This window comes from Sorex fumeus, unplaced genomic scaffold, assembly GCF_029834395.1.
Source record: "Sorex fumeus unplaced genomic scaffold, SorFum_2.1 ptg000101l, whole genome shotgun sequence".
NCBI classification, from domain to species: domain Eukaryota; kingdom Metazoa; phylum Chordata; class Mammalia; order Eulipotyphla; family Soricidae; genus Sorex; species Sorex fumeus.
Genome location: NW_026606158.1, coordinates 781,240 through 808,487, shown reverse-complemented (window position 1 = coordinate 808,487; position 27,248 = coordinate 781,240). Strand labels below are relative to the sequence as shown.

At 44.1% G+C, this 27,248-nt stretch overlaps 1 protein-coding gene across 1 annotated transcript in view; it reads left to right on the top strand.

The window, feature by feature from the left end:
- LOC130042527 (C-type lectin domain family 4 member A-like) overlaps positions 1-18,101 on the top strand; it is a 28,507-nt gene extending 10,406 nt beyond the window's left edge. The window contains exons 4-6 of the mRNA XM_056134709.1: positions 2,890-3,041; positions 7,590-7,702; positions 17,963-18,101. Coding sequence (XP_055990684.1) covers positions 2,890-3,041; positions 7,590-7,702; positions 17,963-18,101 — 404 coding nt within the window. The remainder of the gene's footprint in view (positions 1-2,889; positions 3,042-7,589; positions 7,703-17,962) is intronic.
- Positions 18,102-27,248: the final 9,147 nt, after the last annotated feature.

The window sequence follows — 27,248 nt, the reverse complement described above, 5'->3', positions numbered from 1 at the left end:
GAGCACCAAATAAGGGTATTGGGAGGATCCTCCCAGGATGGGAGAAGCATGCTGAAAGTAGATTATAGACCAAACATGATTGCCACCCATTGCATCTTTTGCAAACTACAATACCCAAAAGGAGAGAGAGAACAGAGGGGAATGCCCTGCCACAGAGGCAGGGTGAGATGGGGGGAATGGGGGGTGGGAGGGATACTGGGACCCATGGTGGTGGGAAATGGGCACTGGTGGAGGGATGGGTATTTGATCATTGTATAATTGAAACCCAAGCACAAAATTTGTAAGTCTACAACTGTACCTCATGGTGTTTCACTAATAAAAATTAAAAAAAAGATGTACTGGGTTAAAAGCTACCACTCTTACGATGCAAATTAACCAAACTTAACTTCTCAAAGGCTCTCTGCCTCCAAACATAATCTCATTGAGGTTCACAGTTTCAGCACGTGTGCTTTAGGAAAACACAATCCAAACTGCGTGTTCACAAAATATGTGTGTGTGGGTGCTCTCACCATATGCGTTCCATGGCCATGAACTGCTTCCCCATTCCAGATGGCCAACAGTGATGCATGAAAGAAAGAGAAACCGGGGTCACCAAGCTGTTGGTGATCAGTTGCCATTTATCCCAATCTCCGTCCCTCTGTTTATTCCATTCTCTCAGCATGCCTATTCCAATATCACTGAGAGTCCCATTCCGGTCTCATACTGCCCCCCCATTCCTGTCTCCCACATTTCTTATGCAGTCTTCCCGCATGCACCCAGTTTCAAAGCCTTAGTCAAGAAACCAACCTCCAACGTTGGGGACAGCAACTACACACAGGTAAGATAGAACATCAACATCTGTAAAGCCCTTTCTTCCTGGGAAGCTCTTCTAAGATGAATGAAGAGCTCATCCTGCTAGGAGATCCACTCAAGGACGAAATTTCATCTTTCCTTATTCCATAACCATTTAAACAGTCACCTTAAATTAACTTCTTAATAATCTTTCTAGTCTTTTTTTATGGACACAGTAAGGGATTAAGCTGAATGGGTGGCTCTCCTGGGAACATCTCACTATAGATTCCAGACTACAGTGCTCAGGCCAGATTAGTTCTTCCTAACCACAGCAGGGTCCTTGTCCATTCACTTCTCTTTGGGTCATGACAGAATTCGTCCATTACCTTGCTCTTAACTTATAAATTTTATGGCATTTGACCAAACCCATTTCAATTCTAGGGTAGCTTACAGCTTGCCCTGGGTCCATCCTGTCCCTTCATCAGTACCCTGTTTTTAGGGTGCTAGGAACTAAGGGCAACTGAGGTTTAAGTCAAGTAAATATAACAGATGTCCAGGAGTATATATTATTCAGAGTCAATTTTATCTCCTACGCATTAACTGTCATCTTGTGTCTATACAAAAAGGACATTGCTCTAAAGTAAATTATGCAAAGGACATAAGGTAAAGAGAAAAGCAATATTTCACTTACAAATACAAACTCCAGAGTCCGTAGAAGGAACTGACCTTTTTACAAGTAGCATGGTTTGATTTTGAGATATAGGTGATTAACAGGTAGGGGAAGCAGAGCACAGAGGAGAAGTTAAAGATAAGCACAGAGGAATGGGAGTGCCTTGGGAGCACTGTGATGGGCCTAACCCAATAAACCTAAGCTCCCTATGACGAGGAAGAAAGGACAAACTAATGTTACCCTACACCAAACCATAGCAATTTTGAGAATTTATACATTCTTGGCCTAAAGAGCAATTTTTCATTGAAAATGGGAGAGTTTTGTATTTTCTTCTGAGATTTTGAATTTTTAAGGTTCCACTAAGCCTCCCCTTCCTGAAATCTGGTGGTTTTTATGGCTCTTACTGGCACTATACTTTGGGATCACTGCTGCTGAAGCTCAGGGGATCATTTGTAGTACTGGATATTGAATTTGGGTCTGCCAGGTACAGACACACACCCTACCCACTGTACTCATTCTCCATCTCTTATCCAGGATATTGAAAAATAGTTTGGTTCTAGCTACCTTTTCTGACTATATACAGGAAAGGAAATGGGAAAATGCCTGTTACTGCCTGATGTAGGTGAGTTTGACCTACATGATACCTGATGGGTATGAATCCTGCTTAAAATTCAATAAACTTGGGCATAGATCTCCAATCCTGCTTGGATTGGGACTGGGGCCTCCTTTACCCAGATCCCCCACCTTCCAGGCTTATACCCACCAACTGCCCCCGGGGGTGTGTAATCCCATCAACGGCCAAGACCCAGAGACTATAAAACCCTGCTCCCGGAAGCGACATCTTATTATCTAGGTCTTGCTCTGGAGAAACTGGCAGGCTACCAAAAGTATGCTGCCCACATGGCAGAGTCTGGCAAACTCCCCGTGGCGTATTCAATATGCCAAAAACCAGTAATAATGATGGGTCTCATTCTCCTGACCCTGAAAGAGCCTCGAATGTAGCACTTTTTAAAATTTCAGGGCTAGGATGAAGGAGACGTTACTGGGGCCAGCTCGAGGCAATTGATGACCAACAGGATGATAGTGATACAGTGAATTTGGGCATTGTGATTCCACAAGATCATTTTTAAAAAATTTTTATTAGTGAGACATCATGAGGTACAGTTGTAGACTTACAAATTTTTCCACAAGATCATTTTTGTGATTTAAGTTTTATAAGCATGCATACTGAAATCACTTTTCTCTAGCCAAGGGGTTAAGGCAATTGTCTTGTATGTGGTTAACCATGGTTTTATATCTGGCACCAAATCTGACCCTCTAAGAACCATCAAGGCTCATTCCTGAGCACAGAGACAGGAGTAGCTCCTGAACACAGCTGGGAGGGATTCCAAAACAACAAAAATATCTCTTGTCTTATATTGTACTAATATGGCTAAATATCAACACAGGGAAATCCTGGAGCTGCTGCCCGAAGAATTGGAATCCATTTGGTTCAAATTGCTACTTTTTTTCTTCTGAGGAAAAAAACTGGACTGACAGCGAGAAGCACTGTGCAGAGATGCAGGCGCATCTGCTGGTGGTTGACAGCAAGGAGGAAGAGGTACTTTCCGGTCAACGTTGGAGTCATGGTCCTGCCAGCTCTGTCCCTCGCTCCTGCTTGGGAGGAAGTTCTCATGGTCAGGGGTGTTGCAGCCGAGGCATAAGGCTTTGGATAAAATAGATGGGACCGGACATCTAAGTCTTTGCATTCTACACTTTCTTCTGATTCCATTTAAATCCTCCCCATCAATATAGTGGGGTATTATAAGGAGGCTTGAGTGGAAAGATGGGTATATTTGAACAGGAAATATCAGTGAATTATGTGAATCTACATACATTTTATAAATTATTAGTTTCAATGGGGGCTATTTCTGATCATGGGATTGAAGATTGCTCCTAGCAGAGAGATTAATCTACTGGCAGCTGATCTACTTTTTGTGTGTCAGCCTTAAGCTTGACCTCTAACATTTTGAAGCCAAAATATAGAATTACTGGTGCATTAGGGTGGCCTGACTCTTATGGTCTCCAAGCACTAATAAAATGAAAACAACTGCCACAACAATAAGCAGAAAAGAGGAAATAAACAATACATAATCAACTGACACTTAATACCCATCTTCCAAGATTACCACACCACATTTGATGGGGTTCAAATGTAGTTTGAACCATGGAAACACCTGCAAGGGTGATTAGAGGCCGTCCCAATAGCCTCCATCCCTTTCAGAGAGCCTGGCAAGTAACTGAGAGTATCCCGTCTGCACGACAGAGCTTGGCAAGCTATCCATGGAGTATTCGATATGCCAAAACCAGTAAATACAATGGGTCTCATTCCCCTGATCCTGAAAGAGCCACCAATACAGCAATGTTAAGAAGGATGAGGAAGGAGAGGCTGATAAAATCTCAAGGCCGAACTAGGCTGCCCAAATGAACAACAATGACTGTCTGTATTTTCAATGCACATACGCTAGCATCGGATGCATCCATGGAGGACCTGATGGTGCAAGAGCTAAAGATCTAGTACAACATCATTGGTCTGACTGAGACGAGAAGGAATCAACCATACCACACCATTTTCAACACTGGAGAAGAACTGTTCCTCAGAACATGCAACACAAGAGGTGTTGGTGTTCTTGTCAACATGAACTTGGCCATGAGCATTGATTCATTCGAATGCCTAAGATCCCAAATAGGATGATTACACTTGAATTGATGTGGCTCACTTCTGGGGGTTTCTATCTTTGTTGTCTACGCACCAACATCCAATTATGATGAAGAAGAAATTGAGAAGTTCTACATGGAGCTGGAAAAGTTCTATAAAGAAGACCACACCTTCTACAAGATCATTGTCGGTGATTTTAATGCCAAGATAGGACTGAAAAGATCAGCTGAAGAACTCCACCTCGGGACCCATAGCCTAGAATGGAATGAACAGGGTGAGAGACTGTCTGAGTTCATCAAGTTGACCAAGACCATCCATGGTAACTCACAGCTCCAGAAGGCCAAATCTAAACGTTGGACATGGGAGTCTCCCAGTGGATGGTTCTACAATAAAATTGACCGCATCATATTCAATCGACGGTTTTGCCTGACCGATGTCACTATTGTCCCAAAATTCCAAACGGGATTGGACCACCATCTCCTTCGTGCAAAATTCTACCTCACGGAGCGTGGAGAAAGGGCTGCAAAGTTTTAAGAAGAGAACTCCCAGAACGACCACCAACTGGGAGCTCTTTGACACTATTGCAGTAACACGGGAAGATGCTGTCATTGACAACATTGTCGAGGAATATGATTGACTGGTTCAGCACTTCCATGATTTTGTGAGGAATGCCGAGAGATAGGTAACCACAAAATGATGACTGTCTTCAAAAACTCTCGAGCTCATTCACCAATCTGGCTTGGCGCAATCCTCAGGCAACCGCAAGTGAACATCTGAGCTCGCAAAGCAGTGCAGAGAAGCGATCAAGGAAGACCTCAAGGAGAGAAGAGCAGCAGTGCTGGCAGATGTGGCAGAAGCCGGGAAAAGCATTTGCAATGCACGGCTGTCCTTCGCCAACTACAAGATCAAGATGACTGCCCTCCAACGTCCTGATGGATCTAACACATCTTTCAGAAGGGCAATGGAGAAGACTATCCATGACTTCTACTCGGATCTCTTCGATAGCCATGTCCACCTTCCCACAACCAAATTCTGCAGGATGGATATGTTGTTCCCAATATTCTCCCTTCTGAAATCCGACACACCAGTAAAGAAGCAAACATCACCGTGCCCAGACAAGGTCAGACCTGAACACCTGAAGAACCTGCAGTCAGTACTCATCAATTCACTGGCTCGGCTCTTCTGTCTGAATGCAAGGTTCCGTCCTAATGAAAAACCAGTAGGACTGTAGTACTGTACAAGAAAGGAGACATCCATGACATTGGCAATATTGCTCTCTCTGCCTATTGTCTGTCATCTACAAGCTGTTCACTCGAGTCATCCTGAATAGGATTGGCAGAACACTAGATGAAGGACAACCATGTGAGTAAGCAGGGTTCTGAAAAGGATTCAGCACGATCGACCATATCCACACGATAGCCAAACTGATTGAGGTTTCTCGGGAGTTCAAGATGCTGCTCTGTCTAACATTCATTGATTTAAAGAAGGCCTTTGATTCTGTTGAGACTGAAGTGGTCATCGAAGCCCTAGGCAAAAAGCGCATTCGGACTCAATACATCAGGATCCTCCATGAGCTGTATTACAGATTCACTACCAGGATCTCACCATTCTATAAGGAAGTGGTCATCAATGTAAAGAGAGGGGTTCAGCAGAGTGATACCATTTCACCGAAACTCTTCAGTGCCACCCTCGAGAACATCATGTAACGACTGGAATGGGAAGGAATGAGATTAAAGATAGACGGTTGACAACTACACCACCTTTGCTTTGCTGATGACATTGTTCTAATAACACTAAACATTAGCCAAGCGGCACAAATGCTGACTGACTTCGACTGTGAGTGTGGAAAGGTCAGACTACAGCTGAATCTCACGAAGACAATGTTTATGAAAAAATGGTCTTGTTCCTGAAGCTCCATTCGCTCTCAATGGAACGGCCATCTCCAAATGCAACAGTTATGTGTACCTAGGTCAAGAAGTCAACATGATGAATGACCTGGCACCTGAGTTGCGCAGGAGGAAGAGAGCCGCTTGGAATGCCTTCAAGAGTGTCGAAGAAGAGGATAAAAAACCTCCGCTCTGGGCACATCTCTTTGATTCCACTGTTCTTCCTGCATTAACATATGCCTCAGAGACAAGGGCCCTAGGAAAATAGGATGAGAACGCTATTTGGATCTCCCAATGAGGAATCAAAAGAGTTATGCTTGGAGTATTACATTTCACTCAAGTGAGAGAAAGAATCCAGAGTTCCCACCTCCGTTGCTGATTGAGAATCAGGAACGCTGTCTCATTTGCCAAGGTGTCGAAAATCAGATGGGCTGAACACGTAATGCGATTTGGAGATGACCACTGGACTATAGCCATTACCGACTGGATTCCACGGGATGTCAAAAGATTGTGTGTTTTTTTGTCAAGACCCTGAATGAAAGGTTTGAGGCTCTTCGTGTTTCTGGAGCGGGCAGATGTCATTGGGCTATACTGGTATGCGACAAGGAAGAATGGAGATGTTGCTGGCACCCGCTCGAGCAAATCGATGAGTAACGGGATGTCAAGTGATCAATTGATCAAGTAATCAATTAAAAAGAGCCATAAAGTGAAATAGGAAAGGAATAAACAGTGATGAAGTGAAATAACTTAAGAAGTTATCAAAGGAAAGAGAATTCATGTCAATAATTTCTCTCCAGAACTTTGAAGACTCCCATCTCCTACTGATGAAGTGGGGGTGGGTGTGAGATGATGATTCACTGTGAGCACGGGCAGAAACCTCTGTCCTGTGTGCTGGGCACTGCAGTTCTCTAATGGATTCTGCTCTGAATTACAATCCTAATGCTGGGCTGGAGTGATAGCACAGAAGCAAGGGCGTTTGCCTTGCACATGGCTGACTGAGATCGATTCCCAGCATCTCATATGGTCTCCTGAGAACCCTCAGGAGTAATTCCTGAGTGCATGAGCCAGGAATAACCACTGCCATGTGTGATCCAAAAAAAAAGATTTCTAATTGCCAAAGGGATATAGGAAGTTGTGTCAGTGGCGCATCCTTAGGTATGAGACAGGAGCCTTCATGAATAGCATTTGTGGTCTTATTTTCCTTCTCTCCATATAAGCTCACTATGAGAGGTAATAATTTTGAAGAGGAAAAGAGGTCTTTTCCTGATCATGATGTTCTTCTGATCTGGGAACATCAGTCTGCATAACTATTTCAGTTGTTTATAAGCTGCCCTGTCTGTGGGGCTTTGTTTCGAGGCCTGAACACCTAAGACAAACACCGTCTTTCCAAGAGGTGCCTTTGATCCTGTATTGTTCAGTCACAGAAGACCCAGATCTCTGGGGCTGACCCTGGGTGCCTTTTCATGGACCCTTTCATTTTGGTGTTGTCTTTTTCCTATGGCTATAAAGGACTCAAAATCTAGGTGAATGCTATAAGCTCTAACCCACTTCTATTGTTTCCTAGGACTTTATCGAAAATAATTTGAATGAGGATCACGTTTATTATTTGGGGCTGTCAGATCTGAAGAATGGTCACTGGGAATGGGTTAATGACACACCATACAATCAAAGCGTCACGTGAGTATTGAACTGAGTAAGGGGATCCTGAGTCCTGCAGACTGTAGGAACTTCAGGAACCTCCAAATATCAGCTTTAAAATATTATTTTTTTTGCTCAGCGGGCCAAGTAACGTCTCCATTGTGAGACTTCTTGTTACTGTGTTTGGCATATTGAATACTCTTGGTAGCACACGCATAACTTCTGGGCATTAATTTTCATATTTTAATTTGCATTCTGCTACTAATCACCTCAAGAAGTCTATAAAGCATCATTTTCTTTTTCTCCGTGTAGAAATGAGGACACTGAATTTAGATGACCCGGGAAAAGTTTCCTGTAGTGGCAGCGATTATCTTCCAGCCCAGCTTTATTTGATATGAAACCTGTACTTTTGAAATTTATATATTCAAGATAATAAAATTAAGTCAAGAAAAATCACAGCCATTCTTTTTTTAATATATTTTTTTAATTTTTATGTATTTATTTATTTATTTTTTACTTTTAGTGAAACTCCATGAGGTACAGTTGTAGATTTACAATTTTTTGTGCTTGGGTTTCGATTATACAATGATCAAATATCCATCCCTCCACCAGTGCCCATTTTCCACCACCATGGATGATATCCCTCCCACCCCCATCCCCCCCATCTCACCTTGTCTCTGTGGCAGGGCAATCCATTGTGTTCTCTCTCTCCTTTTGAGTGTTGTGGTCTGCAAAAGAGGCTTTGAGTGGCAAAAATGTTCAGTCCATAGTCTACTTTCAACATGCATCTCCCCTCCTGGGAGGATCCTCCAAACACCCTTTATTTGGTGCTCCCTTCTATATCTGAGCTGCCCTTTCCCCTAGAATGCCTGGCTGGCCTCTAAGCTATGGAGTAATCCTCCTGGTGTTGATCTCAGCTATTCTTGGGTATCAATCTCATATTTTGTTTCTTTATATTCCCCAGATGAATGCAATCTTTCTATGTCTATCCCTCTCTTTCTGACTCATTTCGCTTAGCATGATACTTTCCATGTTGTACCACTTGTATATAAATTTCATGACTTCATCTTTTCTAACAGCTACATAGTACTCCATTGTGTAGATGTACCAAAGTTTCTTTAACCAGTCATCTGTTCGTGGGCATTCAGGTTTCTTCCAGTTTCTGGCTATTGTAAAGAGTGCTGCAATGAACAAACAAGTGCAGATGTCACTTCGACTATACATTTTTGCCTCTCTGGGATATATTCCCAGGAGTGGTATTGCTGGGTCAAATGGGAGCTCAATTTCTAATTTTTTGAGAATCGTCCATACTGTTTTCCTGAAAGGCTGAACCAGTTGACATTCCCACCAACAGTGAAACAGTGTCCCTTTCTCGCCACATCCGCGCCAACACCGATTGCTTTTGTTCTTTTGGATGTGGGCCAGTCTCTGAGGTGTGAGATGGTATCTCATTGTGGTTTTGATCTGCATCTCTCTGATAATGAATGATGTAGAACATTTTCTCATGTGCTTTTTTTTGCCATTTGGATTTCTTCTTTGAGAAAGTTTCTGTTCATTTCATTGCCCCATTTTTTGATGGGGTTGGATGTTTTCTTCTTGTGGAGTTCAACCAGTATTTTGTATATCTTTGATATCAACCCCTTGTCAGATGTGTATTCGGTGAATATCCTTTCCCATTCTGTAGACTGTCTTTGTATTTTGGTCACTGTTTCTTTTGAGGTGCAGAAGCTTCTTAGTTTAAGATAGTCCCATTTATCTATCTCTGTTTTCACTTGCTCGGCCAGTGGCATGGCATCTTTGAAGATACAATTAGCTTCAATGTCATGGAGGGTTTTGCAGACTTTGTCTTCAATAAACATTATGGATTCTGGTCTGATGTTGAGATCTTTAATCCATTTTGATCTTACTTTTGTACATGGTGTTAGGCAGAGTTCTGAGCCCATTTTTTTGCATATAACCGTCCAGTGATGCCAGCACAATTTGTTAAAGAGGCTTTCCTTACTCCACTTCACATTACTTGCACCTTTATCAAAGATTAAATGATCATATGATTGAGGGGAGATGTCGGTGTATTCAACCCTGTTCCATTGGTCTGCAGTTCTGCCTTTGTTCCAGTACCATGCTGTTTTAATTATTACTGCTTTGTAGTAGAGTTTGAAGTTAGGGAGGTTGATTCCTCCCATTTTCTTTTTCCCAAGAATTGCTTTAGCTATTCGTGGGGGCTTATTGTTCCATATAAATTTCAGGAGTGTTTGCTCCATTTCTTTGGAGAATGTCATGGGTATCCTTATAGGGATTGCATTGAATTTATACAATGCTTTCGGTAGTCTTGCCATTTTGACAATGTTAAGTCTCCCGACCCATGAGCAGGGGATATCTTTCCATTTCCTCATGTCCTCTTTTATTTCCTGAAGTAGCGTTTTGTAGTTTTCTTTGTGCAGGTCCTTTACTTCCTTAGTTAAGCTGATTCCTAGGTACTTGATTTTCTGGGGAACAATTGTGAACGGGATCATTTTTTTCATGTAGCTTTCTTCTCTCTCACTGTTTGCGTATAGGAAAGCCATGGACTTTTGGGTATTGATTTTATAGCCTGCAACTTTACTATATGAGTCTATTGTTTCTAGGAGTTTTTTGGTGGAGGTTATTGGGTTCTCTAAGTATAGTATCATATCATCTGCGAATAGTGAGAGCTTGATTTCTTCCTTTCCTACCTGAATGCCCTTAATATCTTTTTCTTGCCTAATCGCTATTGCAAGTACTTCCAGTACTATATTGAACAGCAGTCACAGCCATTCTTTAAGTGTAAGCCTTGTCATAAAGATATAAGATAGATTCTGATAGTTCTCACGTAACTTATATTTATGTAGGTGAAAAAAATCTCTTAGGCCAGAATGAAAGTACAGCAGTTAGGGTGTTTGCCTTGCACGCCCCCCTTCTTGCCCCTGATCTATCCCTAGCAGCTCATATGGTCCCTCAAACACTTACAGGAGTAATTCCTGAATGAAGAGACAGAATATCCCCTGAGCAATGCTGGGTGTGACCCAAAAAGCAAAACAAAAATAAAAACAAAAAGCCCAACTCTTTATATCCTTAAGTACCATTTAGTAAGTTAATACCTTAGAGACTCATAGGAACTATTTGAAATGTATAGGAATAGACTCTAGCTTGATTATTTTAGATTAAGAACAGAATACGATCTTATGACTTAGATAACAGTAGTAGAATCAGAAATATTTTTCTAAGAAATGTAATTTTATTTATTTATTTAAAAATTGTTATTTTCCCTTAAACTTTATATAAACACTGATCTGTACAAAGATGTTCATGATGATTTGTTTTACAGGCACTCAATATTCCAACTCCAATCCCTCCACTATTGTCTTCAACTTTTCTAACCAGACCTTCAGGCTCATAGCAGGCTCTCAATAGTTTATTTTATATTCTTTGTTATCAATAGTTTGCTAACACAATGATCATAAAATATTTCCCTAGAAGAAAGCTAGTGAAGATTGTTGTACTCACCATGGAGCCATAAGTTCTTATATGAGAGCTTACTAAGATGTTGATACAGGTTAAGCCTCCTTTACATATATATATATATATATATTTAATTGAAATTGATTGCCTTCTACATTACATCGCTTTCAATCTGGTATGCTACTCTTGGTTTATCAGTGTTATAGAATTTTAGATGTTATTCACCTGGCAAATATTTCAGGAAGTCCAAAACTTTTGATGGGGAGATATGGCTGGAGTTAAATTTTTTAAAAAAAATTTTTATTATTGAAACACCATGAGGTACAGTTGTAGACTTACAAATTTTTGTGCTTGGGTTTCAGTTATACAATGATCGAGTGCCCATCCCTCCACCAGTGCCCATTCTCCACCACCACTGATCCCAGTATTCCTCCTACCCCCCCATTCCCCCATCCCACCCTGCCTCTGTGGCAGGGTATTCCCTTTTGTTCTTTCTCTCCTTTTGGGTGCTGTGGTTTTCAAAAGAGGCATTGAGTGGCAATCATATTCAGTCTATAGTCTACTTTCAGCATGCATCTCCCATCCTGGGAGGATCCTCCCAACACCCTTTATTTGGTGCTCCCTTCTCTATCTGAGCTGCCTTTTCCACTAGCGTGTGTGGCTGGCCTCCAAGCCATGGAGTAAACCTCCTGGTACCTATCTCAGCTATTCTTGAGTGTTAGTCTCCATTTTGTTACTTCATGTTCCCCAGATGAATGCAATCTTTATATGTCTGTCCCTTTATTTCTGACTCATTTCACTTAGCATGATACTTTCCATGTAGTACCACTTGTGTGTAAATTTCATGACTTCATCTTTTCCAACAGCTACATAGTATTCCATTGTGTAGATGTACCAAAGAGTCTTTAACCAGTCATCTGTCCTTGGGCACTCAGGTTTTTTCAGTATTCTAGCTAATGTAAAGAGTGCTGCAATGAACAAACAAGTGCAGATGTCACTTCAACTATAATTTTTTTTCTTTTTGTGCACCCGGCGATGCACAGGGGTTACTCCTGGCTCTGCACTCAGAAATCACTCCTTGCAGTGCTCAGGGGACCATATGGGATGCTGGGAATAGAACCTGGGTCGGCTGCGTGCAAGGCAAATGCCCTACCCGCTGTGCTATCTCTCCAGCCCCTCAACTATAAATTTTTGCCTCTCTGGGATATATTCCCAGGAGTGGTATTGCTGGGTCAAATGGGAGCTCAATTTCTAATTTTTGGAGAATCGTCCATACTGTTTTCCAAAAGGGCTGAACCAGTCGGCATTCCCACCAGCAGTGAAGGAGGGTCTCTTTATCGCCACATCCGTGCCAGCACCTGTTGCTTTTGTTCTTTTGGATGTGGGCCAGTCTCTGTAGTGTGGATGGCTACTTGTAAAAAATGGCCTCAGAGCTCTCTCTAAAACGATGTACAACGATATCCCATTGTTGTTTTGATCTGCGTCTCCCTGATGGTTAATGATGTAGAGATTTTCTCATGTGGCAATACTTCCCAAAGCATTGTACAAATTCAATGCGATCCCTATAATGATACCCATGACATTCTTCAAAGAAATGGAGCAAACACTTCTGAAATTCATATGGAACAATAAGCTCCCACCAATAGCTAAAGCAATTCTTGTGAAAAAGAAAATGGGAGGAATCAACCTCCCTAACTTAAAACTCTACTACAAAGCAGTAATAATTAAAACAGCATGGTACTGGAAAAAAGGCAGAGCTGCAGACCAATGGAACAGGTTTAAATATACTGACATCTCCCCCAATCATATGATCATCTAATCTTTGATAGGGAGCAAGAAATGTGAAGTGGAGCAAGGAAAGCCTCTTTAACAAAATGTGCTGGCAAAACTGGACGGCTACTTGTAAAAAATGGCCTCAGATCTCTCTCTAAAACGATGTACAAAAGTAAGATCAAAATAGATCAAAGACCTCAACATCAGACTGGAATCCATAAGGTATATTGAAGACAAAGTCTCCAAATTCTCCATGACATTGAAGCTAATGGTATCTTCAAAGATGTCACGCCATTGGCCAAGCAAGTGAAAACAGAGATAGATGAATAGGACTATCTTAAGCTAAGAAGCTTCTGCATCTCAAAAGAAACAGTGACCAAAATACAAAGACAGTCTACAGGGTGGGAAAGGATATTCTCCAAATTCACATCCGACAAGGGATTGATATCAAGGATATACAAAGTACTGGTTGAACTCCACAAGAAGGAAACATCCAATCCCATCAAAAAATGGGGCAACGAAATAAACAGAGACTTTCTTAAAGAAGAAATCCGAATGGCTAAAAGGCACATGGAGTTAAATTTTTAATTGGCTGGGAACTTTGGGGCATATGTGTGTGAGACTAAAAGGAGTTCCGGAGTACAGAGGGATGGAGGGAGGCAGGCCATCCCCAAATCTATGAATGCCTGGAGATTTCAGTTGCAAAATTCATCCCTGAGCTTTTTTTTTTATTTTTTAAATTGAATCACCGTGAGATACAGTTACAAAACTTTTATTTGGAGTTTCAGTCATACAATGATTGACCAATCTGAGCCATGAGCACTATCAGCCCGGTCTGCCGAATATACGTGGACTTGCCTCCCATGTTGGGGCCTGTGATGATGTGGAACATCTGTTTATCTTTTTCAAACTCAACATCATTAGGAATAAAGGCAACGTCATCTTGCACTTCCACACAAGCGTGTCTGGATGCTTTCAAAGTCACTCTGCCCTGTCCCTTCTCCAAAATCACGGGCCGGACGTAGGGGACAGGCGCTACCCACCCTACCCAGATAAATACCCCACTGGCAGATTTCCACTCTCGACACTACTTCCACTACCCAGCCGTCGCCACACTCCAGGACGCTTTCCGGACCCGCGCGGCAGCTCCGGCCGCGCGACACATCATAAGACACTAAATACCCATCTTCTGGAATTGTCGTACCATATTTGATAGGGTTCAAATATGGTAACACCTACAAGGGTGATTAGAGGTCACCCCAAAAGCCTCTATACCTCTCGGAAAGACTGGCAAGCTACCGAGAGTATTCCGCCCGCACGGAAGAGCCTGGCAAGCTATCCGCTGTGTACTCGATATGCCAAAACCAGTAACTACAACTGGTCTCATTCACCTGACCCTGAAGGCTTCACCGACATGGCAGCACTGAGAAGGATGAGAAAGGAGAGGCCGACAAAATCTCAAGGCCGACCTAGGCTGCCACAACGAAGGAAGACAAAAATGATCGTCTGTACTTTCAATGCACGTACGCTAGAATCAGATGCATCCATCGAGGACCTGATGGTACAAGCGCGAATGATCAAGTACGACATCATTGGTCTGACCGAGACAAGAAGGCACGAATCTCACCATGCCGTTTTCGACACCGGAGAAGAATTGTTCCTCAGAACATGCGATAAAAGAGGTGTTGGAGGCGTCGGTGTCCTTGTCAACACAAACTTGGCCAAGAGCATTGATTCATTCGAATGCCTAACAACCCGAATCGGACGTTTACATTTGAATAGATGTGGCTCACTGCCTGCAGTTTCTATCTTCGTTGTCTACGCACCAACATCTCATTATGATGAAAGAGAAATCGAGAAGTTCTACATGGAGCTAGAGAAGTTCTATAAAGAAGACCACACCTTCTACAAGATCATTGTGGGTGATTTTAATGCCAAGATAGGACCGAGAAGATCAGCTGAAGAACTTCACATCGGGACCCATGGCCTAGAATGGAACGAACAGGGTGAGAGACTGTCTGAGTTCATCATGTCGACCAAGACCATTCATGGTAACTCACAGTTCCAGAAGGCAGAATCTAAACGATGGACATGGGAGTCTCCCGGTGGACGATTCCACAACGAAATAGACCACATCATATTCAATCGACGGTTTTGCCTGACTGATGTCGCTGTTGTCCCAAAATTTCGAACGGGATCGGACCACCGTCTCCTTCGTGCAAAATTCTACTTCACAGAGCGGGGAGAAAGGGCTGCAAAGTTCAAAAAGAGAACTCCCAGAATGACCACCAACTGGGAACTCTTTGGTACTATTGCGGCAACATGGGAAGATGCCATTGTTGACAACATTGACAAGGAATACGATCGACTGGTTCAGCACCTCCATGAATGTGCGAGGAATGCCAAGAGAGAGATAGCCACAAAAAGTCGCCTATCTTCGAAAACTCTTGAGCTAATTTGCCAGTGTGGTTTGGCGCATGCCTCAGGCAACCGCAAGCTAACGTCCGAGCTTGCAAAGCAGTGCAGAGATGTGATCAAGGAAGACCTCAAAGAGAGAAGAGCAGAAGTACTGGTAGATGCGGCAGAAGCCGGGAAAAGTATTCGTAACGCCCGCCTGTCCTTCGCCAACTATAAGACCAAGATGACTGCCCTCCGACGTCCTGATGGATCCATCACATCCTCCAGAACGGCAATGGAGAAGATTATCCATGACTTCTACTCAAATCTCTTCGATAGCCATGTCCACTTGCCGACATACCAAATTCCACAGGATGGGTATGTCGTTCCCAACGTTCTCCCTTCCGAAATCCGACACGCCATTTCGTCAGTAAAGAAGCAAACAGCACCCGGCCCAGACAAGGTCAGACCTGAACACCTGAAGAACCTGCCGTCAGTACTCATCAATACACTGGCTCGGCTCTTCACTCGCTACCTGTCTGAATGCAAGGTTCCGTCCCAATGGAAAACCAGCAGGACCGTACTACTGTTCAAGAAGGGAGACATCCATGACATTGGCAACTATCGCCCCATCTGCCTATTGTCTGTCATCTACAAGCTGTTCACTCGAGTCATCCTGAATAGGATTGGCAGAACACTAGATGAAGGACAACCATGCGAGCAAGCAGGGTTCCGCAAAGGATTCAGCACCATCGACCATATCCACACGGTAACCAAGCTCATTGAGGTTTCTCGGGAGTTCAAGATGCCGCTCTGCTTAACGTTCATTGATTTAAAGAAGGCCTTTGATTCTGTTGAGACGGAAGCGGTCATTGAAGCCCTAGCCAATCAGGGCATTCAAGCCCAATACATCAGGATCCTCCGTGAGCTGTATTGCGGATTCACTACCAGGATCTCACCATTCTACAAAGAAGTGATCGTTGATGTCAAGAGAGGGGTGCGGCAGGGTGATACCATTTCACCAAAACTCTTCAGTGCCACCCTCGAGAACATCATGTGACGACTGGAATGGGAAGGAATGGGAGTGAAGATAGATGGTCGGCAACTACACCACCTCCGCTTTGCTGGTGACATTGTTTTAATAACACCAAACATCAGCCAAGCGGCACAAATGCTGGCCGACTTTGACCGTGAGTGTGGAAAGGTAGGACTACAGCTGAATCTTACGAAGACAATGTTTATGAGAAACAGCCTTGTTCCTGACGCCCCATTTGCTCTCAATGGAACGACCATCTCCGAATGCAACAACTATGTGTACCTAGGTCGAGAGGTCAACATGAGAAATGACCTGGCACCCGAGCTGCGCAGGAGGAAGAGAGCGGCTTGGAACGCCTTCAAGAACGTTGAAGAAATAGCTAAGAGGACGAAGAACCTCCGGCTCCGGGCACATCTCTTTGATTCCACTGTTCTTCCTGCATTAACATATGCCTCAGAGACCTGGGCCCTATGCAAACAAGATGAGAACGCCATTCAGGTCTCCCAAAGAAGAATAGAAAGAGCTATGCTTGGAATATCACGTTTCACTCAAATGAGAGAACGAATCCGGAGTTCTGACATCCGTCGACGATCAAGGATCAGGGACGCTGTCTCATATGCCAAGGTGTCGAAAATCAGATGGGCTGGTCACGTAATGTGATTTAAAGACGACCGTTGGACTAGAGCTGTTACTGATTGGATTCCACGGGATGTCAAGAGACCGCGTGGCCGCCCACCTACCAGATGGTCAGACTTCTTTGTCAAGATCATGAATGATCGGTTTGAGGCCCTCCATGTTCCCGGAGCGAAGAGATGCCATTGGGCTACACTAGCACGCGACAGGGACAAATGGAGGCGTTACTGGCGCCCGCTCGAGCAAATTGACGACTAACGGGAAGTTAAGTCATTAAGTGATTAAGTGAATGATTGACCACCCTTCTCTCCACCAATGCACATTTTCTACCACCAATGTCTCTCATATACCCCTACCCCTATCCCAACCCTCCCCCTGACTCTATGGCAGACAATTTCCCCCATAATCCATCTCTAGTTTTTGCATCCCTGAGCTTTTCAACCCAGGATTCATTTCTGGGTGAGGCTCATCCTGAGCAGTGTAATCTGGGCTAGAGCATGGTGGCTATTTTGGAGTATCTGGGGCTCTGTTTGAGTGGGCACTAGGCTCACCCAGCATTCTCTGGGGTGCCCTCGATGACTCAACCTTGGGCGGTGTCTAGAAGCATCAAATCAAAGATAGTTTAAGCAAGTCTCATAGTCCAAAAGTAGTACATAAAAAAAGCCTACTTTATTGATATGACCACGATAAAATTTTTTGATCACTAAAGGAGCCCATGGATTCAGGGCACAAGCATAAACTGATAAAGGCAGGTCTGCAGGAAGGGTGTCTGACACAAGGCGATGGGGCAGCTCTAGGGGATGGCAGCCCCATTTTCAGGGGAAATGCCGGCAACAGATGGATGGGTCATGTGTAAGGATTGGGGAGGCAATGATTTGTGTGTCTCTGACCTGACCTCCATAACGCTCTATGACAGACCTTGCTTCACTGTCTCTCTTCAAAGACAGTTTGAGAAACATACTTATCCTGTTCTCCTTTTTCAGGTTCTGGCACCAAAATGAACCCAATAATGACTATGAACATTGTGTTACATTAGATTTTCGTTGCGAATGGGGCTGGAATGATATGTCTTGTAATGAGCCTGAGCATTCAATTTGTGAGATGTTGAAGATCTACTTATGAATGGAACATTCTCCATGACCCTGTGATAGAGATGTCCTTGTTGATTACACAGAGAGCTAATTTGCTGTTGTGCATCTCTTATAAGCCATCAACAAAGAAGCTTTCAGCAGTATACTACTTATGACGAATCAGTGTACCTATTTCTTCATTTCTTCATTCAAAAAATTGTTGAATATTTTCCAGTGAAGACACCATATCGGATAACCTTTTCATTGACAACTAGAGGGAACCTGAGTCTCCTAATTTTTGTCTAATTTCTCACGTGTTAGCTGTGATTACATTATGTGACTCCCTATCTGCAATGCTCTATGGATTGGTCAATAGGAAAATAATTCCAATTGTTGTTTTTTTTTCCTGAGCTAGATAGGTCATTCTGAATTGAAATCTCATTATGAAACATTTGAAAATTAATACACGTTAATGGAAGAAAAGCTTTAGTTTTGACCTGTACATTCTATGTTTAATCAGTTGTTGGGTGATGAATAGACTAATATTTCTCAGGTTTTTTGATATTATTATAGTGTTATTATAGTGGCTCCTTTAGTGATCGATAGCACAGCAGTAGGGCGTTTGCCTTGCATGCAGCCAACATGGCCAACCCGAGTTCGATTCCTCCGCCCGTCTCGGAGAGCCCGGCAAGCTACCGAGAGTATCCCGCCCGCAGGACAGAGCCTGGCAAGCTCCCCGTGACGTATTCGATATGCCAAACACAGTAACAACAAAGTCTCCAATGGAGACGTTACTGGGTCCGCTCGAGCAAATCGATGATCAACGGGAGGACCTTTACCTTTACCTTTTTTACCTATAGCATATACTATTTTAATTTTTTAAGTTATTTTTAAAAATTCTATTGAATCACCGTGAGATAGTTACAAGCTTTCATGTTTGTGTTACTATCACACAACAATCAAACACCTATACCTTCACCAGTGCACATTCCCCACCACCAATATCCCTGGTATAGACCGCCTTTCCCACCCTCCCCCTTCTTCCATGGCAGACAATTTTCCCCATACTCTCTCTCTCTACTTTTGAGCTTTATGGTCTGCAATACAGACACTGAGAGGTTATCATGCATAAATATCAGTTATGAGGACTGAGATAAAATGAAACTCTTTTCTGGAATGAAATAGGGGATTCTGGGATTGGTTGGCCTCATCATGAGGGCCCTAGAACAGGCAGGAAATGCCAAGGAAGACTTTTAAAACCGGAACCCTTTCTTCTTACTCCCAATGCATTGGAAGCCAGATCAGTTTTTTTTTTTTTGGTGGGGGAAGAGTGGTGGTAATCAAGTTCTCAATTAGTACCTTTTTTTTTACTTCTCCTTATTTTATGAAAGTAGTGTGATTTACAAAGTTACTCATAGTTGAGTTTTAGACATACAGTATAGAATCACTGATCCCACCACCAGTGCCAACTTCCCTCCCTCCTCCACCAGTGTGCCCAAGTTTTTTCCCGTAACCATTCCCCACCCCACAAGTTTCGTGGTTGAAATCTTGATTTCAGTGTTGTTGACCCTGTCGTTTGGATATTTGACTCTATTATTCTTTTTTTTTTTTGCATTTTGGGTCACACCGGCGATGCACAGAGGTCACTCCTGGCTCATGCACTCAGGAATTACTCCTGGCAGTGCTCAGGAGACCATATGGAATGCTGGGAATTAAACCCTGGTCTCCCTCGTGCAAGGCAAATACCCTACCTGCTGTGCTATCCCTTCAGTCCTGGCTCTATCATTTCTTACACCACCTTTGTACCTTAATCCCCCGATCTGTCCCCTTCTCTCTACCCCCTCCAGTCTTTCTCCTCCCTGTGCTCTGGGCCCAAGGTTGATCTGGGCATCTCCACTTTAACACATTGCATTTATATGTGATATTGAGAATAATCAGATGAAGAACATTTATATTTTAATTGTCTCTCTCCTCCAGATCACCTTGTAAGGCTGTGGCCCTTATATGGAACCAGAAAGCTATAAAGCACTTTTGAGAACCAGTGTTTGCTACCAGGGTATTCTGGGTATTCCAACTCAGGGTTTTCCTCTTGTCAAGGAGAAATAAAGCTGATTTCATGTGCCTCATCCCTGTCCTGTGATTCTTCTCGCCTGGATGGGCAAGGGCCCAGCATCATGAGGATTTCTTGACACTACTTTTTGGTCTTAGTGTCATACATGTTCTGTGTGGATTTCTATTCAAATGATACATTTATATTTTCTTTTTAGTAAAGTTCTTACAATATGCTACAATATAGCACAGTAGCTCTGTCTTCCCATTGTTCACCAATTTGCTTGAGCTGACACCAATAACGTCTCCATTGTGAGAGTTGTTGTTACTGTTTTTGGAATACCAAATATGCCATGGGGTGCTTGACAGGCTCTGCCGCATGGGCGGATACTCTCGTAGCTTGCTGGGCTCTGCAAGAGGGCCAGAGGAATCGAACCCGGGTTGGCCGTGTGCAAGGCAAATGCCTTACCTGCTGTGCTATCACTCCAGCCCATGCTACAACATAGAATAGCATGTTTAATAGATTTGGAACAATATAAAACAGCATATTTGATAGATTGGGGACCCTGTTCGGTGCAGACAAAGGGAGAGTGAAGGAATAGAAGTTTATTGGGGTGCTTCCGGACAGATTCTACATTGGCCCCAGGAGTGGTTGGGTTAGAGCTTTGACCTGGGAAAGACTAAGGGGGCTTTTAAGCGTCTTGGGCGGGAAAAAGTTCAAACACTAGTGAGATGTGTTGAGCCTGGATTTCTGTTATCTGTAGGCGGTCCTGATGTGAGTAAGGATGGAATGCAGCCTCACAGCTTTCTAGGTGGGTTAAAAGTCCTGTTCTCCAGCTGGGGAGGAGGGCGATCTTTGTTCTGGGAGTGTTGCTATCTCAGAGCCAGAAGCCATGTGATCTGAGCAAACCTTACAATATCTGTAATAAAACCTATAATATGTTGGCTGTTATGATCATTGTAGTTGATCATGATGAATCTCATTCTCCCTGAGGTTATCCTGTGGGCATCTTGAGGTTAAGTGCATGATGCAACCAAGTAACTGTGCTTGTCACCCTGCTTTTGAATTTATCTAAAGACTGGTCACTTTTATACTTATCTAAATATGTCTACGGTATGAGGGATTTACCAGTTTACTTTCAAGAAAGCAATTTGTATTCTGGGGTAATAGGGAACTTGATTTGCGATAATAATAGAGAACTATGATTTCAGTAAAATTGGGGTGAAATAAAGGAAGACGAAAAAGCTCGGGAGTAATTTCTTTGTGGAAATGTCGAGTGAGCATGAATGGTAATGAAATAGAGATAGTGATATTCGTCAATCCCACAAGTCTCTTTCCTCTATGTTACTTTTTATGAATGTGTCTCAGAAGCTGTTTCCTTTCATTTCTTCTAGAGCCACTATAAAATTATGTTCATATAACTGACTATATGAACTTTGTGCTTAAAATTGATATCTAAGTGAAGAAGCATCAATTGAATTCCAATCAATGGACAGAACTTTAAAAATTAATAAAATAACTCTTTTCTTTATTTTTAAAATTTTACTTTTTAGTCTCTTGGGGTCACACCCATCAATGTTCAGGGGTTACTCCTGACTCTGCACTCAGGAATTACTCCTAGTGGTGCTCAGGGGGCAATATGGGATTCCTGGAATCCAACTTGTTGCTGTGTCCCAAATAGTTTTTTTTTGAAGTAAAAATTAGAAATCTTTTTATTCCTATGTTAAAAGGAGGCTAATTACATTGAAAAAATTGTTTTATAATTAATAGTAATAGAATATCTGTAGGATAACATTGTTTTGTCCATCCTGCATAGCCTCAGATAGTTTAGGTTTATTGGGTTGCTCCCATCACCGTGCTCCCGTTCCTCTGTGTTTATTTGTAGCTTCTTTCTTTGTGCTCTGTTGACTTGTAAATACTGTTTGTCTCTTCTCCTTAAGTCCTTTGTTTAGTATACTCAGAATAATGTCCTTTTTTTTGTATGGGCACAGGAAGACAGTAGTAAATGCTATGCTTTTGTTATGTGGGAGTCATTTGACTCTAAATGACATTTTTCTCCTGGGCATCTGTTCTCTCACCTAAGCCACAGCTGCCCTTACTTCCTAGCACCCCCCAAATCAGGGACTGGTTGACCCAGGGCAAGCGGTGAGCTGTGTGCTACCTTGGCATCGAGATGGGCCTGGCCAAAGTGCTTAATGCTTAACTATAAGTTAAGAGTTTGGTCATGGACAGATGCTGTCATGATCCAAAAAGTAATAACTAAATTTGGACCCTGATAGGGTTAGAAATGATGAATCTGGCCTGAGCACTGTAGTCTGACTCTGTGGCAAGATGTTCCCAGGAGAACTGCCCTATAAACCTCAATGTATCTCTTACTGTGTCCACACAAAAATAACTAAAGTAGAAAAACACCTTAAGAGCTATTTTGTCTGAGGGTGGTCAGGAAGGGCTACCTTATGTTGTTTTTGCTTCCAGACTGGGTAGAGCATGGGCCTGGAGGGCAAGGTGGAGAGATATAAGTAGGGGTAGAGAGAGAAGCTGAGGTGTCAGAGTCAGATTCTAGAGAGGAGTCAGAATCGAGAGAGGAAAGGGAGAGCCCAGGCTGCGAGACACAGTGTGGAGAGATGCGCGGGATCGAGGAATGAGGGGCAAGGAAGGAAGAATACATGAAGTGGGAGAGACAAGAGACTGAATAAACGGTAACTAATCACAACCAGACTGGTCCTCGTTCTTCCTTCGCCTGCCCATTGCCTAGAGCAGTCCTGATCCTGTCAGTACACAGCGGCTTGAGAGCACCGCCCGCAAACACACAACCTCTTGAGGGCATTTCTTACAAATGTCCTAGGGTCATTTCAGAGTGTAAAGTAAAAGATTCTTCATTATACTAATAGCTGTACATGACAATAGATTTTTTTAATGACTTATTTTTGAAAAATTTATTTTGTTAATTTTTTTTTGAATCACTGTGAGATATACCCTTACAAAACTGTTCATGACTGGCTTTCATTCACTAAGTGTTCCAACACCCATCCCTCACCAGTGTACCTTTCCCAGCTAATACTTGTTCTTCAACACTAAATTTGGGGGTGGCTTCTTATTCTGTAATAAAGAACTCAAATCCACTAAAGTAGATTTAAACCACCATATTACCCAAAAGAGAAACGTTTCAATCAACTGCTATCTTGAAAATATCAGTAACAATTTAAATTAAAGTATAATAGTGTTATCACAGTGAATAAAGTGCAGAATCTTTCATTTTAATTGATTGAATTTAATACTATTTTTACATAGCAGATACTATAGGGTAGATTTTTAAAAAAATGTTAAATAGCACGTATTTAAATATTTTTAAAGAAGAAGTATTCTCAAATTACTTTTCAAAATGACTCCAGTTAAAAGTTCTGCTTAGTCGTCTGCCATAGAGGCAGCCAGGGGTTGGGAGGTGGGTGATGATTGGAGGGAACCTGGGGACAGTGATGCTGAGAAATGCACACTGGTGGAGGGATGGGTGTTGGGACACTGTATGACTGAAATCCAATCACGAACAGCTTTTTTTTCTTTTCTTTTTTTTTTTTTTAATTTATTTATTGAATCACTGTGGGAAAGGTTACAAAGATTTCAGGTTTATGTCTCAGTCATGCAAATATCAAACACATTTCCCTTTACCAATACTTATTTTTTACCATGAAGAACCCCAATAAAACCCCACGCCCCACCCCTCCCCGTCCCTGTGAAGCAGATGAATTCTAGTTAACACTCTATCTGCTTTGATTAGATTCATTGTTTCAATAAAAGATTCATCACTATTATTTAGAGTTTACCCCCCCCCCCCCAAATCAGACATGCTGAAAAAGCATTGTGAAGTGATTTGCTTTCTACGGCTGGGTTCAAGAATTAAATGTTGGTTTTGGATTTCTGCTCTTTTACCTATTGACCCTGGAAGTATTTCTACTGAAAGTCAGATAGTTAAGAAATTGGTTTCTGTGTTCTGGAGTCCTGGCCGTGCTGGAGAGCCGCTCGCGGGGGGCAACCGGTGGCCTCGGTAGGGCGTGAAGGGCGGACCGAAACGCCCCACTTCCCATGAGGTTTTAGTCGCCCCCACACTCCCGGCTCATACCTGCTGTCCACAAGGCTCCCATGTGGCCGCCATCTTTCTTTCCAGAGAGGAGAGGGCGAATGGGGCAACACCCTTTCCCCTCCGGCAGACTTGATGGCCTGGATCAATGCAGAGTCCGTTCACTTTTCTGCTCCAAGCTGCTGGGTTCTGCATTAAGTCCTTGTGCTTCTGGGGCCGTGGCCGTGCTGGAGAGCCGCTCGCGGCGGGCAACTGGTGACCTCGGTAGGGCGTGAAGGACGGACCAGAACGCCCCCCTTCCCATGAGGTTTTAGTCGCCCCCACACCCCCGGCTCATACCTGCTGTCCACAAGGCTCCCATGTGGCCGCCATCTTTCTTTCCAGAGGGAGGAGGGCGGAAGGGAGCAACACCCTTTCCCCTCTGGGCAGAAATGATTGCCTGGATTAACGCATAGTCCTTTCACTTTTCTGCTCCAAGCTGCTGGGTTCTGCATTAGGTCATTGTGCTTCTGGGGCTGTGGCCGTGCTGGAGAGCCGCTCGTGGGGGCACCTGGTGGCCTCGGTAGGGCGTGAAGGGCGGACCGAAACGCCCCCCTTCCCATGAGGTTTTAGTCGCCCCCACACTCCCGGCTCATACCTGCTGTCCACAAGGCTCCCAGGTGGCCGCCATCTTTCTTTCCAGAGAGGAGAGGGAGAATGGGGCAACACCCTTTCCCCTCTGGCAGACTTGATGGCCTGGATCAATGCATAGTCCGTTCACTTTTCTGCTCCAAGCTGCTGGGTTCTGCATTAAGTCCTTGTGCTTCTGGGGCCGTGGCTGTGCTGGAGAGCCGCTCGTGGGGGGCAACTGGTGACCTCGGTAGGGCGTGAAGGACGGACCAGAACGCCCCCCTTCCCATGAGGTTTTAGTCGCCCCCACACCCCCGGCTCATACCTGCTGTCCACAAGGCCCCCATGTGGCCGCCATCTTTCTTTCCAGAGGGAGGAGGGCGGAAGGGAGCAACACCCTTTCCCCTCTGGGCAGAAATGATTGCCTGGATTAACGCATAGTCCTTTCACTTTTCTGCTCCAAGCTGCTGGGTTCTGCATTAAGCCCTTGTGCTTCTGGGGCTGTGGCCGTGCTGGAGAGCCGTTCGTGGGGGGCAACTGGTGACCTCGGTAGGGCGTGAAGGACGGACTGGAACGCCCCCCTTCCCATGAGGTTTTAGTCGCCCCCACACTCCCGGCTCATACCTGCTGTCCACAAGGCTCCCATGTGGCCGCCATCTTTCTTTCCAGAGAGGAGAGGGCGAATGGGGCAACACCCTTTCCCCTCCGGCAGACTTGATGGCCTGGATCAACGCATAGTCCGTTCACTTTTCTGCTCCAAGCTGCTGGGTTCTGCATTAAGCCCTTGTGCTTCTGGGGCTGTGGCCGTGCTGGAGAGCCGCTCGTGGGGGGCAACTGGTGACCTCGGTAGGGCGTGAAGGACGGACCGGAACGCCCCCCTTCCCATGAGGTTTTAGTCGCCCCCACACCACCGGCTCATACCTGCTGTCCACAAGGCCCCCATGTGGCCGCCATCTTTCTTTCCAGAGGGAGGAGGGCGGAAGGGAGCAACACCCTTTCCCCTCTGGGCAGAAATGATTGCCTGGATTAACGCATAGTCCTTTCACTTTTCTGCTCCAAGCTGCTGGGTTCTGCATTAAGCCCTTGTGCTTCTGGGGCTGTGGCCGTGCTGGAGAGCCGTTCGTGGGGGGCAACTGGTGACCTCGGTAGGGCGTGAAGGACGGACTGGAACGCCCCCCTTCCCATGAGGTTTTAGTCGCCCCCACACTCCCGGCTCATACCTGCTGTCCACAAGGCTCCCATGTGGCCGCCATCTTTCTTTCCAGAGAGGAGAGGGCGAATGGGGCAACACCCTTTCCCCTCCGGCAGACTTGATGGCCTGGATCAACGCATAGTCCGTTCACTTTTCTGCTCCAAGCTGCTGGGTTCTGCATTAAGCCCTTGTGCTTCTGGGGCTGTGGCCGTGCTGGAGAGCCGCTCGTGGGGGGCAACTGGTGACCTCGGTAGGGCGTGAAGGACGGACCGGAACGCCCCCCTTCCCATGAGGTTTTAGTCGCCCCCACACCACCGGCTCATACCTGCTGTCCACAAGGCTCCCATGCGGCCGCCATCCTTCTTTCCAGAGAAGAGAGGGCGAATGGGGCAACACCCTTTCCCCTCTGGGCAGAAATGATGGCCTGGGTTAACTCATCGTCCGTTCACTTTTCCGCTCTAAGCTGCTGGTTTCTGCATTAAGTCCTTGCAATCACGAACAGCTTTGTAAGGGTCTATCTCACAGTGATTCAATTAAACAATTTGAAAAAAGTTCTGCTTAGCTGGGCCAGATAGCCCTTAGAGTGGTTAAGGTAACTTGCCTTATATGCAATTAGTCAATTTTTATAAAATATCAGTTTTATTGAGGTACTAAGATTTACAATACTATATATGCTATTCAGGCATATGTTATTCTGTCACTGTCCTCCCGTTGTTCATCAATTTGCTCGAGTGGGCCCAGTAACGTCTCCATTGGAGACTTTGTTGTTACTGTGTTTGGCATATCGAGTACATCACAGGTAGCTTGCCAGGCTCTGCCGTGTGGGTGAGATACTCTCGGTAGCTTGCCGGGCCCTCCGAGAGGGGTGGAGGAATCGAACTCGGGTCGGCCATGTTGGCTGCGTGCAAGGCAAATGCCCTACCGCTGTGCTATCGCTCCAGCCCAGTCAGGATGGCCGAGTGGTCTAAGGCGCCAGACTCATGGTATTAATATTATTATTTTTAATAATGTAGAAGTACTGTAGAAGAGAGCCTGGCAAGCTATGGAGAGTATTCAATATGCCAAACACAGTAACAACAACAACAAAAAAAGTCTCTCAATGGAGAAGTTACAGGGCCCGCTCGAGCAAATCGATGAACAACGGGAGGACAGTGTTTGTTTTGTGTTTATTGAAGTACTGCTGTTTGTTCAGCCATTGATTAAGCTGATTGGATTGGGGGAAGAAACAGAATTCTGAGAACCAAGGCTGATTTATTAACACAGATGTCTTTTC